The sequence below is a fragment of the Helianthus annuus genome, chromosome 11, assembly GCF_002127325.2.
Source record: "Helianthus annuus cultivar XRQ/B chromosome 11, HanXRQr2.0-SUNRISE, whole genome shotgun sequence".
In the NCBI taxonomy this organism is placed as follows: Eukaryota; Viridiplantae; Streptophyta; class Magnoliopsida; order Asterales; family Asteraceae; genus Helianthus; species Helianthus annuus.
The window spans coordinates 174,546,080-174,562,122 of record NC_035443.2 but is presented as its reverse complement, the minus strand read 5'-3'; the positions used below and the strand labels follow the sequence as shown (position 1 = coordinate 174,562,122).

Genomic DNA, 16,043 nt, shown 5'->3' with positions numbered 1-16,043 from the left:
ACAGCCCAGCCGATCGGACAGACCATCCGATCGAGCAGGTTGTCCGATAGGGATGCCTGGCCGATCGGCCAGCCCTTTCCTCTTTTGGAGCCTATAAATAGCCCTGTCATTGTCATCCTTTCCACTTTTGGAAAGCTCTGACCGACCAGCTCTTGTTCTTCACCTTTTCTCAGATTTCCCTCAATTCTGGTAAGCTTTCACGCCAAATCTTGTACGTTTTTTATCAATACACACTTCTACACCTTTCTATCTTTCAGATTTTGATTTCTAACGGTGAAATCACCAAGATCTAAGCATTTTAGGGTGATGTCATCATGGTGTTCTTGAAGAACATCATGTTTTGGCCTCATTCCACCATGGATAGCTTGAATCTAGCCGATTTCCACAATAACAAACAAGGATCTACTTCGGATCTAAACATTTCACAGTGTGAAAGATTGAAAGGCGGATTTTCCAACTTTTCTTTCAACTCTTTTACACTCAATGCCTTCAAACCGGTAGAAACGAAGCTTGAGCCGACTCACTAATCATTCTAGTAGTTGGGTGGTTCAGGATTCGGATTCTATCTACGAGGTTCACCGACTCCGGGTTAAACATCAAACTACCGTTCCGAACCAGCTCACCGGCCGGACTTGGGTGATTCCTGTCCGAGCAGGGGGAGCAAGTAAGAACGAAGGTTCCACGGTTCAACTCGTTGACAAACTACCTCGATATAACGTCAAATAACCAAAAATAGCCAAGTGTTAGACGACAGGTCGACCAGGTGTAACGTCCAGAAACGGGTTTGGTAATCAAACCATGTTAATAATAATGAACGGGTAAAATACCATTAGTGGTAAAATTAACCGGATGAATATAAGGATTTAAATAAATAATCTAATATTAATTAAAAAGGAGGATAAATACTTTGAGAAAACAAAGTATATAAAAGGCCCGAGTTAACGGGACCTAAAATAAAACGGGATAAGTAACACCCCAAAAATATATAGGTTTTATATACATATTAAATAGCGGTTACGAACAAGATAAAAATTAACTAGGAAATAAATAACCTAGTTAATTACAAGTCTTGTAGTTATGAGAAACCTTGGTTAAAACATGTTATATGCAACAAGGGTAAACTAGAGGGGCCAAAAGGGGAAAGTTAGAAACTAAATGTTATTAAAATTAAAACACTACACAAACACATATGCGTGTAATCGACAGAGGAACGGAAAAAGGGAGCTAAACCCTAAATTGTCAAGTATCATCAAATTGAAGCTTGATTCAAGGCCAAATCGATGCATGAACATGAATTAATGATCACCCAACCTAGGGGATCATAAGGTATGTAAAAATTTGATGATTCGTGAAGTTGTAAAATTTGAGTTAGCATCATAATTCGCGAATTATGTAAGGATTAGAGGAGCTATGGCTAAATTAGTGATGTATACATGCTTAGGAACTAAACCCTAAGTGAAAATCATACATATGATGCTATGACTTGAATGATTTGGTGATCACCTATATGTGTGCTAAGTGGGTTTTATGACAATAGGATGAACACTTGAATTAGAGTGTTAAATTGATGAATAATGATGTTATGATACTAGTACTAGGTGTAGTTCATGAACACTAGACATGGAGGTTTGAATTTTGATGTTAACCTTGGTAAAAAATAACTAGTTATGAACTAGTTTGTAAATGTGTAAAAGTATGCCCATTAGGTGTTTGATAAAATGCCTAAATAAATGCTAAAATGTGGAAATTTCGGGTGAAACACATATTTGAATTATATGACCAATTATGCGAAGTATGAACCGATAAGGATTCAAAGCGTAAAGTTAATCTAGATTTAATTGTGTAAATGATCAAAGTAGTTAACTTTTGATAAGTTAAGTTAACTAATGAAAAAGTCGAATAGAAGTTTCGACATAGAAAATAAGTGAGGTGGAATAGTCGTGATTTTTAATGACTAATTTAACCACCTTGTAAATGTTGACAATAGTTTGACGCCTAACGAGCTAGGTGGAGGCTTGGGAAAGAAGCGGTCAAACGAATCAAGGATGAGAAGAAAGGCGTATTCGAGATGCGAGGTAAGTTAAAGTTTACACCTTTTTATTTAATATCTATTGGTTTTATAGATTATGAATAATCAAAAGTCACATTTGACTTATGATGTTTCGACCCGACATGCGCGGTTCGGAACAAAAGACAATAATGATAAACCATGTTGAATGGTTAAAAAGAGCTAATAAGGGCATTTAGTCATGCAATTACTAATAAATAACGAGTTTTGAATGATTTACCTTATAAGGTAAATCAATACAATTAATAAGGGTAAACGACAATGTGGTCACTCGTTGACGATAACCGTTAGTTTTGAAGGACACTTTATGGCGTAAGATATAAAGGGGTCAAAATAATCAAGAAATATATTTATAATTAAGTAACATTGACCGTACGGTGTAAACCGGTATAAGTCATGTAGACGAAATATAATAAATCCATCTCGCAAAAGTAAACGGTCAAATAGACCAAACGGGACAAAAGGTGAAAATATCACCCTTTGACAATATCGGCTAATGTTTTGTCGAGTTGCATGATTACAGGAATAAATATCGATTGAATGTTGACATCGCTATTACTTAGCGGCTACTAAGGCAAGGTATCAAAACGGGTCAATATATTGATTTGAGCCAGGTATGTATAATTGGTCAAATCATCATTAGAACTTGAAGTTCAATGAGGGCTAAACAAGTTAAAAGGGACATTGGGTTATCTTTTAAGTAAACCGAAAGATTTAAGTTATAGTCATTGTGTTTTGAAAACATAATGGCTATTAAAACAAGAGCCTAGTTTAAAAGTGGAAATTTGGTCAATTATGACATGAAAAGTCTTTTGTTGTAAAGAAAGGATTTAAGATGACCAAAACGCCCTCGTAAGCAAAATCGAGCAAATGAACCTTAAGAGTTGTTTAAAAACAAGTTATATGATCAAGCAAATACTTTGAATAAGTATAAAGAGTGAAAAGGGTAAATCTTGGGTCAAATGACTCAATATGGGTCTTTGCCGTAAAATGATAGTCCGAGGGATAAAACTTGGAATATATGGATCTCCACATTAAATCCATCACAAATATAGTTGTGGTGGAAGATTACTTCTTAAGAAATGTGGAAATATAAAGCTAGATACAAATGAAAGCGAATCGTGTTTAAAATATACTTAAATACCCTTAACGGGTCAAAATAAGCATATGAGCGAAAACAGGTTAAGAATGCGTAAGAAACACGTGATTCGAACCTAATATGATGGTCAATATTGAAATGATGTATCTCATGAGTTTATAGATCTAATAAACATGTTTGTTTGATATAAACACGAACGGGTCAAAATTTGGTAAAAAGGGTAATAAGTCGAAGACTTAAAAGTCTGAAATTTTATTAATCCGGATGTTGGGTTTTAACTCCATGAGATGGAGAATTAAATTACGGACGCGTAGGAATAAGAATCGTGTAAAACGGATCAATAACGAATGAGTTGTGTCCGTTTTCGTAAAACTTGGTTTGGCTGGAAATATGCAGCAACATAAAATGAACTTGCTGTCAAAAAGGGGGCTAGGTGGGGCGTCTAGCCCCCCTGAATCCGAAAATTGTTAAATTTTGTTTATTTGACCCATGTAACTTGTTTAAACTTATTGTTTAACTATCAAAACTAACTTTTAAGTTGGTTTTGATCATAGGTGAATGTCAAGAGTGCCCGGATGAAGATCAAGCTCGATGAGAAACCGAACACGATAAAGTTAAAAGCTTCCGCACGATATTTCGTCGTAACTTTTTAACGACAAACTCAAATTCATTACGATGTATATAAACCTTCATTTGTAAAAGTTTTAAATTAACCGTATTATTCAAAGTACATGTAATTATAATTACATGTTCATTTCCGTAAACTATACGAAAACCTTAAAATAATAACATGGGTGTAACACCAGGTCAGGATGCTGACCGATCGGTTAGGCTGTCCGAACGAACAGCCCAACCGATCGGACAGGTCAGCCGATCGACCAGGCCAGCCGATCGGCTAGCATATGGCCCCACATTTTGACAATTTCATGAAGTATGGTATTGAACGAAGTGATGTCCGATCGAACCAAAATTTGATAACATTACTGTTCGGATCATGAGATACTATGCTTCAACACTTAATCGATTTTCAACACGACAAGCCTTAGAGTGCCGTCCGATCGGACATGTTGTCCGATCAGGTGGCCACCTACTAAGGACTTGCTTTTGAAGTGTCTAGCCGATCGGTTATGCCGACCGATCGAACGACCCGTTCGATCGATCGAACTGAAAGGTAAGAATACTTCATTGTTTTCAAATACTGCAACTAAAACTTCAAAAGTTCAAACCATCATACACAAACACATCCTACACAAAGGAAGAAACAATCCACTTGAACAGTCTAACCGATCGACCCTGTCGGCCGATCGAATAGGTTGTCCGATCGGATTGTCCAGTCGATCGAACCAGCCGTCCGATCGAACCTACTGTTCGATCGACCAGGCTGTTCGACCCACTGTCACTTTTTTCCATTTTCGTATTACTCATCGTTGTACCATTGAACTATTCAGGCTAACCCTACTCAAGCGCTCCCTTCAATCCATCAATCACTGTGAGTATACTCGAACCCTTTTTGCTTTAGCACTTTTGGGTGTTACATACGTTACTTATCGAAATCACAAATCGAACACACTACTCAATTATTTGAACGCTAACCGAATTGCATGTATTACGTGACTAAATGAATGCTTGTTGTTATGTTTACATGTGGAATGCTGTCTACCTGCCTTAGCAACATAGTACTATAGTTTGGACTCGGCACCCGTTCACACGGGGGTTGTTAAGGACAATTACTTGCATGGATTACGGTGGTAATCATGTATTGCGAACTGTCTCGGACAGTCAACCCGCAGTCGTTGGTATCGATAGATCCATGTCGATAATTAACATGCTTCGTTTTCCTCTGTGTACGTGCTGGTTATGCGTAAACTATTTCGAACTCTATATGCTATATCAAACTTGTATGCTCACCTTTACATTATATGTATTGACTTTATTTTAACGTATGTGACAGGTGTTTAAGATGTTTTCTTGCTAGGAAAGCGAGGCTAGAATAAAGCCCTAGAGGCCCCCAACAAATAGTTGTCTGTCAAGAACAAGCATCTAGTGCATAGTTGTCTGTAGATCTTGTCAGGTTGGGTCTTTAGGAGCATTTGAACAATATTTATTTATTTGTTTATTAAAAATCTGAGTTGTCGGAACAGAATTAATTGCCTAGATGCTTTCTGTAATAATATATTTTATTATTTGGGATACGGTATGGGACGTATCATTTAACTGAATAGTGTAAATAGTTGTTGTGGAAACTTCTGGACAATCTGTTTCGCTCAGTGCCATGCCCCGATGATTCCGCCATCGGTTGGGGTGTGACAATTTATACCCCTTTAGGCCTTGAAATCTACCCAAAATAAAGCCCCAACACCCTCTAACAACCCACTGTTGATTGCAACATGCTCTAATGGTCATACCCGTCCGGGTTTTTTGAATAACTGGTCCATGTATTGCGAAAACTCGGTTACATGTATAAATTAAACCCGGGTATGGAACGGGTACAATAAAACCCGGTTATGGGTACAGATTCTGAAGAGGATATGCCGTTCCTACCGGGTAGGGTAGGGTTCGGCCGTGTAGTGTTATACAATGTGATAAATGACTAATAGCTCAAATGGTTGGCTTGTACATTGATTGATGAGAATGTGAAAAAAGAGTGAAGAAATGATCTTTTAGCTTGCAAAAGAATAAATTTTTTAATAATCAGGTTTTTATTTTAGATTTTCAGATTTTTAGAATGAAATGAATATTTTGGTTACATTATGTTCGTTGAAGCCTATAGTTAATAGGCTAGTTACTTTAATTGAACTTAATGATTTGGTTAATATAATAGCGTATAAATAGATTTCCGTTAGTAGTGATTTTTTTTGGAAGGTGACTTTCTATATACTGACCATAGGTCACCGAGAGCTTGTCAAAGACAATCTCCCGTCAGCCCCGCCCCTGGGAACGCGATGTTCGACGGGCCCCGGCCCCCGCGCAAGCTGACCTCCGCCCGAAAACCATATTGCCCTCACACGAGAGACTCGCTGGGGTAACAGCTGGGTAAAACCGGGTTACCCTCCAGCCCGAACCATGTCTCGGTAGAAAACAAACCATCATTGGGACGTCCCCCCCTAATACCACAGGTGGGAGTCGAACCGGTGACCTCCAAGGAGGATATTGTGTAGTTGATTTGTTTTATGCATTTGAGGGTTTCTTTACTAGCACCAATAAAATCTACACCACACTTGACACAATCAACATGTTCCTTAAAGAATAATTGCTGTAATTGTAGGTGGTAAAACATCAAAAATAAATAAATAAAAATCACGAGGGGTGGTTATAACGATTGTATTTATCACCCCTGGCCCCTTGTAAACAAGGTAGGATTTGTTAAGTAGAGGTTTATTCTTTACTAGTTTATATACCCGTGTACTACACGGATTTGAAGATAAAAATAATGCAATTTTATAATGTATAATCCAATTTATATAAATGAATTATTCTTATTAAATCAAACAATGTAAAATCAAAATACACTTACATTTATAAATTTCTAAACACTGCTTTGTACATGACATTTGTAGTTTTGTTTGTAATTTAACTATCCTCAACAAGTATCAATACCTTAAGGTCATCTCTACTTTTTACTTTGGACAATGCCACATATTATTGGTCATGCGTAAAAACTGTTTTTTAGAAACAAATCAACCTTACATAGCAACTGTTTCTTAAAGAATTGTTAAACTTTTAAATTAATAAATATGAAATAGCTAAAGATATAATTATTATTATGCACTATAATATTTATGCATATGAAATATAAATATATATTATTAGTGAATTGAATGAGAAAATGTCATGTGTTATTAATATGACTCTTTTATTAGAATTAGAATTCATATTAAATTTAAAAAGCTTAAAGATCGAATTAACTTGTATTTTAAAAGCTCAATTACATTAGGAATTGCCAGGTGACATTTTATGGAATGTTTGTCGAAGCCGCTTGGTGCCCCGCCCTCCCTTTTTATGTATATAATATATATTCTTAATTAATATTAATTAATTGGGTAAATTAATTCAGTATTATATATATTCTTATAAAATGTAAAAATTATTATTATTTTGATAGTTTTATTTATCCTTAGTGATTACTATACTTTATATAATTATAAATTATTATTTTTGTTTTTATTAATTATTATTTTGTCAATTGAAACAATTCTATTGTCTTTAAAGAAATATTAAACTTTTAAATTACTAAATATTAAATAGCTAAACAAACCTTATGACACATGCAAAGTAATTATTGTTATTATTATGCATATGAAATTTAAATATCTATTATTAATGAATTGAATGAAAAAATGCCATGTGACTTTAATATGATTTTTGAATGAGAAAATACCATATGGCATTAACATGACTCTTTTATTAGAATTAGATTCTGACTTCTTAGTCTTACTTGTCAAGAAGTATGTTTATTTTTTCTATTTAAATTTATATCTTATCTTACCCCTTTTTCTGTTTTGTCTTGTGTCACAATAAAAACTTTATCTTATTAAGAAAAAAATCTTAAATAGTTGGTGTGCTTATTGTTTCCATTATGCCAATTATTGAAATGTGTTTAGCAAGTTTTCGGTATTGACAAAATTTAATCATTCTTTCCCACTTGTTTTACTTATTACCTAAATTTGTGTAATGAAAACAAATAATAGTCGTTTACAATAACCATACTTTGTAAAATCCCCCATATACGATATAAAATTTTGTGTTGCGGTCTTATCATAAATTTCTTGAAATGTACAAACCTGACTAATTTTTTTTTTTTTTTAAAGTAAACTTCATTAACACCGAGCTAACCCAAACCGGGCCAGCCACCACAAAAACAAATTACATATTTACAAAAGAGCACCAGTCCTCCCAACTTATCGCTTTATGTTTAGACCTATTTACAAACCACAAGAATCCGATTGCTTTAACTTCACTAAGAATTCTATCTATCCTCACCGGGGAATTAGAGAAGACCAAATTGTTCCTAGCACGCCACAAACTCCAACAAACAATAATAAAGATACCTTGAACCGCTTCTTTCTTCCTTTCTGAGGCCCCGGTGTCCTTAAAAATACCAAAAAGATCCTTGACTTCAAAAGCGAAGATTTGAGGGATTTTGCACCATGAACTAATACCTTGCCACACACTCGACGCAACCGAGCAAGCCAGAAACAAATGCTCAGCTGATTCGTCATCCGACTGGCACAAACGACATGTTATATCTCTGACGTGAACATTTCTATTCCTTAAGGCTAAAGCGGTGGCGATCCGATCCATACTTAATCTCCACGTCAAAATATTACATTTCGCGAGAACCCATTTACACCAATTAAACGAAGAAATGTTACCTCGGGATATCAGAATACGGGAACCCATTTACAAACCTGACTAATAATACTGATACCTTTTCAGTATTATATTTATATTTTAAAATTAAAACCTTTATAATAATACTGATACCTTTTCATGTATAATCTTATCAAATTTAAATGTACTAAGAAAATATCAAGCTTGTCTGAACATTCAAGACATCCTCCAAGATACTGTACTAATGTAGTTGCCCCTACAAAAAAATCCAGCAGACAGCCAACGTGCAAAGTTATAAAAATGAAGAAAATAAAAAATAAAAAAAACAAAAAAACACCTTACAAATATCCATCTATCTACAAGACAAACCGCATCTATCTCTGTGAATCTTGTAAGTATTCACTTATCTCTCTGCAGCTTCAACATTGAGCTAACAAAAAAAAGATCTCCATTGTTGATAAATGTTTGTAGCTTGAAGCTAACAATGAGGTCAAAATATATCTCAACCATTCATGTGTCTTGGTGATCCAAGTTAGGGGTGTGCACGAGTGGGTTCGGTTCAGTTTTGAGCCTCCAACGGAACCAAATTGTTCGGTTTGGTTATGTAGATCGGTTTGGTTCAGTTTTTTTTGGTATTAGATACAAATGTAACTGAACCGAACCGAAAACTTCGGTTATTGGAAATAAAAAAACCGAACCGACCATTTTTTGCTCGGTTTGGTAATGTTGGTTACTTCGGTTACGAGTCAGTTAATTCAGTTACGAGTCAGTTAATTCGGTTTTTCGCTCATCACTGGTAGGCTGGACTAGGGGTGTGAATTTCTAACACGACCCGAAAACACGACACAAACCTAACACAAAACTCGTGGGTTTGGGTTTAGTCTAAACGGGTTCGGGTCAGTTTGAACCCGCGAACCCGTTTAGCTAAACTGGTCAGATTCGGGTCAACCCAGTCGGGTTGGCGGGTTACCCGATTAGCCCATTTCTATTATATTATATTTTTTTAAAATATGTTTTATATCATAAGTTAAATTTGGTGTATATTTTATGCTATAAATATAATTAGAAATGGAAGTTGACATAATTTTTATGATTTTAAGGTAATTTTATTATATAAATTTGTGTTTTTTTTTGTAGTAGTGTTAATTTTAGTATATTAATTTTCTGAAAAAAATAAAAAAATAAAAAATTCGGGTTGAACGGGTCGGGTTCGGGTCAGTATGCGAATATTCGGGTCGGGTTCGGGTTCATATGTATGGCACAATTTTCGGGTTCGGGTTCGTCTAAAATTTTCGGGTTCGGGTCAGTTTCAACGGGTTCGTGTCAGTTTCACGACCCGTTTAGCACCCCTAGTTTGGGTATAGTCTAAACGGGTTCGGGTCAGTTTCAGGTTGAACCCACGAACCCGTTTAGCTAAACGGGCCGGGTTCGTGTCAACCCGTCCGGGTTGGCGGGTTGACCGGTTTAACCCAGCTGCTGAACTATGCTTTTTAAATCTTTTCTTGTCTTGATGTCATGGGTTCGAGTCTTGGTGCACCAACCCACCTCAAGAATTAAATAAAGTTTCAAACTCTATTGCAAATATCATGTGAACAAAATGCTATATCACATTTTCTGAAACCATTTTGTTTTATCTTTGAATATATATATATGAATCTTGTATTCTTTGACTTGATTTGACTTTTTTTATTTACCTGTAAATGTAGCAGTGTTGTGCATATGGGGGTCAAGAAAATGGGGGGATTTGTGGTTTTGTTGATGATGGTGATGTGGTGCTGGTGTTCAATGGTGGAAGCAGAGTATATGTTGTACAAAGATCCGAAACAACCGACGAGTGTCCGAGTAAATGACTTGATGAAGAGAATGACACTAGAGGAAAAAATTGGTCAAATGACTCAAATTGAAAGGTCTGTTGCATCAAATGAGGTCATGAAGAAGGATTTAATAGGTATGCAGATCAATCATACCCAAAGCATATTATACATTCAGTCCTTCTTGATTTTTTTTCTCTATAATCATCTAGGATAATGAAGATTTAGTAATTATGTTATGTTTTATTACTATTTTTATAATCAGTTTTCTTAAATTATGAAATAAAATTACGAACCGGGTAAAACAAGAGAAGCGAAAAAAAAAAAGAATTTTGGGCTGACAGTTTTGTAACGCGTGTCACAACCAATTAATTATCAGGCATAGATTTATAAACATAATATTTAATTTAGAGATAAACCCGTTAGGTAAAGCCCATTAGGGTTAGTCATTGGAGAGTTCAACGTTAAATTAGATGATATAGATACACCGGTGATGCTATACAAACACCTAGTGATGTCATCATATGAGATGTATGACGTGGCAAAAATGGGCTTGCAAGTTGTATGACTTTATTAGTGGTCACGCTAGTCAATTTTTGTCAGCATACCACATCATACGTGTCATATAATCTGACGACACCACTCATACAACCTATATAATGTCCTAGTCTAACACGTTATATGACCCCATATGACTTTCGCCATGCTATACAGCCCGTATGACATGTTAGTGGTGTTCTTTTACATGCAACCTAAAAGTAACCTATATATTTATTACAACTATCTTGTGATTTCAGGGAGTGTGTTAAGTGGAGGAGGGAGTGTTCCATCCAAACAAGCAACCCCCGAGGCATGGGTCAACATGGTCAACGACTTCCAAAAGGGTTCGTTATCAACACGTTTAGGGATACCTTTAATCTACGGGATTGACGCTGTTCATGGTCATAATAATGTTTATAAAGCCACAATCTTTCCTCATAATGTTGGTCTTGGAGTCACCAGGTAGAGTACAAGTAACCAATGCAAGCAAACAACATAAACATATATATAGTACAACCGTTTTACACACCGTATTTTAACAGGGATCCCGTATTAGTTAAGAAGATTGGGGCTGCAACCGCACTTGAAGTTAGAGCAACTGGTATACAATACGCTTTTGCACCTTGTATTGCAGTAAGTAGTTAAAAGTTGATGCAATTACTATTTAAGTTGCTAATTATTTTTAAAAGTTATGTTTAAATAAATAATTCTTTCGGCGTAAACAGGTTTGTAGAGATCCTAGATGGGGCCGATGTTACGAAAGCTACAGTGAAGATACCGAAATCGTTAGATTAATGACTGAAATAATACCCGGTTTGCAAGGAGATGGTTCGGAGAAGGGTGTCCCTTTTGTAAATGGACAGTAAGTAATAATACGTGATTATGTGATTATCGTATTCTTGTGCAATGATAAGTGTTAAATTATTTTTTGTTGACTTTGAGAATCCGTTAAGGAAATCTAACGGGCCTCATTAATTCTTGCTAACATAGTCCTTGGGACAGAAATGGGGCGGGCCTGCGTCTTGCTGGTGTGTATTAACCGTCTGTTGTGAATTACACCTTTCAAAAAAATATATATATAATCATTTTCAAAAAATGGGAGATATCAACTGAGCCACGACGTTGACAAAATTTTCGGTTTTACAGACAAAAAGTTGCGGCCTGTGCGAAGCACTATTTGGGAGATGGAGGAACTCATCTAGGCACAAATGAAGGAAACACAATATTAAACAGTAAACAATTGTTCAGCATACACATGCCCGCATATAACGATTCGGTAATCAAGGGTGTCGCCACTATAATGACCTCATATTCTAGCTGGAACGGGGTTAAAATGCACGCTAATCGTAACCTTGTCACCGGTTACCTTAAAAATACACTCAAATTCAAAGTATATATACTTATACAGTTTAATTCATACCTTTTTTTCCTACAAAATTATGCAATTAAAATGAGTTTGTTGTTGTTGTTGTTGTTCTTCAGGGATTTGTTATATCGGATTGGCAGGGCATTGATAGGATCACGAGTCCACCACATGCGAATTACACTTACTCGATATTAGCTGGAATAAACGCTGGCATTGACATGGTTTGTTTTCTCTCGGTCCTGTTATTACGATCATGTTTTATATCAAACGGGTTAAATAAAACTAGCTAAAACGGAAATGGGTCAAACGGGTCAAAAGTCACCAAAAATTAAGGGTGCAAACGAGCCGAGTGGCTCGCGAACTGCTCGAGAAAAAGCTTCAAACGAGCCGAGCCGAGCTTGAGCCTAAAACAAAGCTTGTTCATTTATCGAGCCCGCACTCGAGCCTGACATGTGAAGCTCGCCATGCTCGTCAAGCGTTAGGTGTAATATTATTTTTTATTAATATTTAATAACATTTACCCATTATTTAAAGTTGTCTAGTAAACGAGCCGAGCCCAGTTATTCAAACTTGTTTACGAGCCGAGCCCGAACCTAAAAATAAGCTTGTCTAATAAACGAGCCCGAGTTTCACTTATCGAGCTCGCGAGCCTAAACGAGTATTATTTATATTATTTTTATATAATATGTTAATTAAAAGATTATAAACGAGCCGAGTCCGAGCCGAGCTCGAGCTCTCATAAGTTAATTGAGCTCGAGCTCAAGCCTGGTCAAGCTCGGGCTCGGCTCGTTCGCACCCTTACCAAAGATGTAATTTTAATCAATAAAACATTCTAAATAAAATTTTCTTTTAAAGTTAAAAAGTACTATTGATATACTATTTACGTTGTATCGATGTTTCGATTCTGTATTAAGAAGTTCAAAATTTTGAACAAGGGATCGACCCGATCCAACATGTTTGACCTGTTACCCAACCTGTCCGAGTGTCCGTTTAGCCACTAATGGTTTTGCTCATGTATCTAATGCACTGGTGGATTACTGCAGTTCATGGTCCCTATGAACTACAAAGAGTTTACCGATGGTTTGACTTATCTGGTCAAAAATAAGTTTGTACCCATGAGCCGAATAGACGATGCGGTTCAGAGGATCCTAACGGTGAAGTTCACAATGGGTCTGTTTGAAAACCCACTGGCTGATTACAGCATGACCAAATATTTGGGATGTCAGGTAACTTAGTCAAACTCGTTCGGGTTTGACCAAAGTGAACCATCTTTTTTTCTTTTACTTTATTTACTCTAATTAAACAGGCACACAGAGACTTAGCGAGAGAAGCAGTGCGGAAAACGCTTGTTTTATTAAAGAACGGTAAATCTCCAACGCAGCCATTGTTGCCACTTCCGAAAAAGGCGTCGAAGATATTAGTTGCGGGATCGCATGCTGATAATATTGGGTATCAATGTGGCGGGTGGACCATTGAGTGGCAAGGAGTTTCGGGCGATGTTACTGCGGGTATGGTATTTCAGATCACTTAAAAGTCTTAAACTTCAGAGATAGCAATTTTATTATTTTAAGCGATTCATATGAAATTCGGTTGATTCGGGTTGGTTTTATTGATAACGGTTCAAACGGGTAAAGTATAACTATAAACGTTGAGGCATTTTTCAAAAAATGTGATTTAAGATAACCGGTTTTCTAAAAAAGAGTTAATTGCCATTTTCGTCCATGTGGTTTGTCCAATTATGTCAGTCCAGACCAAATTCTTGAAACATGCCGGTTTAATCCAAAAAGTTAACGGTCGTTAACTTTGAGTGTTAAATGAGGGGTAAAAAGATAATTTTCCATTTTTTTTCCTTTTTCAGTTTTAATTTAGTATTATTTAAAAAAATGGAAAATAAAAAGACGGTAAAAATGACCATTATACCTTTCATTAAACGGTTAAAGTTAACGGCGGTTAACTTTTTGGATTAAACTGGCATGTTTCGAGAATGTCAGGGACGGGAATTGCACGATTTTTTTTTTGTTATGGACTGGCATAATTGGACAAACCGCAGAGACGAAAATGGCAGTTAACTTTTAAAAGAAAATATGATTTAAGGTAATCCAACATGACCAAACCCATTGTGACTGAACTTGAAGATGACCCGAACCCATTTTGACCATCACACAAGTCAACTGAACCGCCATTTCCCACCTTTACAGGTACCACAATCCTCTCGGCGGTGAAAAAAACAGTTGATCCAAACACTCAAGTAATCTACAATGAGAATCCCAACCAAGATTTCCTAAAGTCAAACAACTTTGACTTTGCTATAGTGGTGGTAGGAGAACCACCCTATGCAGAAACTTTTGGGGACAGTTCAAATCTCACAATTCCCGAGCCGGGCCCCAGCACTATAAAAAACGTATGCGGGTCAGTGAAATGCGTCGTGGTGTTAATCACTGGGCGGCCAGTGGTGGTGCAGCCGTTTGTTGACACCATAGACGCACTTGTAGCCGCTTGGCTTCCCGGAACAGAAGGCCAAGGTGTGACGGATGTTTTATTTGGTGATTATGGTTTCACGGGAAAGCTGGCGCGGACTTGGTTTAAGTCGGTTAATCAGTTACCCATGAATGTTGGGGACCCACATTATGACCCGTTATACCCGTTTGGATTTGGACTTGAAACAACGCCTACCAAGACCACTTAAATGTATAATGTGTCGCTTTTCGGTTGTAATTGAACATGAACATTGATTATTTGGTGTTCTATGGTAATATTTAAGATTATACAAAACCTTTTTTTTTGTGAGCATGTTTTGTGCTACTGAGATTTTAACACGCTGACTTGTTGAAACATTTCAACTCTTTATGAAAGTGTGACAGTTGAGCGATATAACTGACGACATCTATTTAGTTATATGTGCGAATAAACCCTCAATAGAAACCCCATCAGTAGTAACTTAGTTACAAACTTACAACTGATCACCAAGTTACGACGGATGCACAAGTTGTTGATGACCATTTACCACTTATGGTCCGTTTCTATTGATAACCAAGTTGTTCTTGCTCAATGGTAACTTATTAGTTACTAGTGCTAATTCCCGCGAACTTAGCGGATTTAATAAAATAATATGTTTTTGAGGTATTGACAAAGGACATTATATGTTTATAATGAACATATCAAAATTCTTTAAAAGAAATTCTTATGGAATACAAAAGGTTCATAAAGTAAATAAAACAATCCCCGTATTATGGGTCAAATGAGAATGACAGGTTGTTTGGTTTGCATTGCTTCAATAAGTAAAAATGCTGTTATAAGAAATGTATAAAGTATATTATTAATAACTTTTAGTTTTCAATTTTTATTTGTAGTATGTAAATGCTACATATGACATTACCGCTGAAAGCTTCATCCTAGTGAACCAAGTATGGAAAAGAATATAATGACACTTCATATCATGTTAACCTTTCTAACACCAACTTAGAACTCAAATTTTGTTGCTTAAAAATAGCCATAATCACTTGGAAGATGTTGTTCGATCTTAAAAAAATAAACAAACATAAATATATTAACATAAGTTATCATCAAAAATTAACAAACATGAATATATTCATGTCTTTAGTTCAAACAACTTATCATTACAATATTAAGTATCAAACCTGATGGAACCATTCATTTGTTCCCTTCTTTATTATATAAACTCACATATACAAACACAACTAACCTCTTGGTTTGTTGCTATTCAATTCTCTTGTTTTGTATATCAACTTTTAACTTTACCTCCTGCAAACAAATTACTGCTGATTTGTTAATTAAAATCATTAAGTGGAACTGTAAACACAGAAGGAT

General features: G+C 36.0%; 1 protein-coding gene and 1 long non-coding RNA gene across 3 annotated transcripts; both read left to right on the top strand.

Moving 5' to 3' along the window:
* Positions 1–1,238: 1,238 nt before the first annotated feature.
* LOC110887326 lies at positions 1,239–2,740 on the top strand. Its single transcript, XR_002563233.1, has 3 exons — positions 1,239–1,326; positions 1,988–2,075; positions 2,592–2,740. It is a non-coding gene; the product is annotated as an uncharacterized LOC110887326 (long non-coding RNA).
* Positions 2,741–8,831: 6,091 nt separating this feature from the next.
* On the top strand, positions 8,832–15,005 carry LOC110891083 (beta-glucosidase BoGH3B). 2 transcript variants are annotated; one of them, XM_035980102.1, is made up of 10 exons: positions 8,832–8,889; positions 10,208–10,446; positions 11,107–11,311; positions 11,392–11,482; positions 11,575–11,711; positions 11,996–12,239; positions 12,332–12,436; positions 13,259–13,441; positions 13,522–13,723; positions 14,414–15,005. In XM_035980102.1, the coding sequence occupies exons 2-10, from the start codon at positions 10,218–10,220 to the stop codon at positions 14,899–14,901; spliced, it is 1,884 nt and encodes a 627-aa protein (XP_035835995.1). In that variant the 5' UTR covers positions 8,832–8,889; positions 10,208–10,217; the 3' UTR covers positions 14,902–15,005. The 2 variants fall into 2 exon arrangements, with proteins under 2 accessions (XP_035835995.1, XP_021994434.1); XM_022138742.2 differs by having other exon boundaries at positions 8,881–8,987.
* Positions 15,006–16,043: the final 1,038 nt, after the last annotated feature.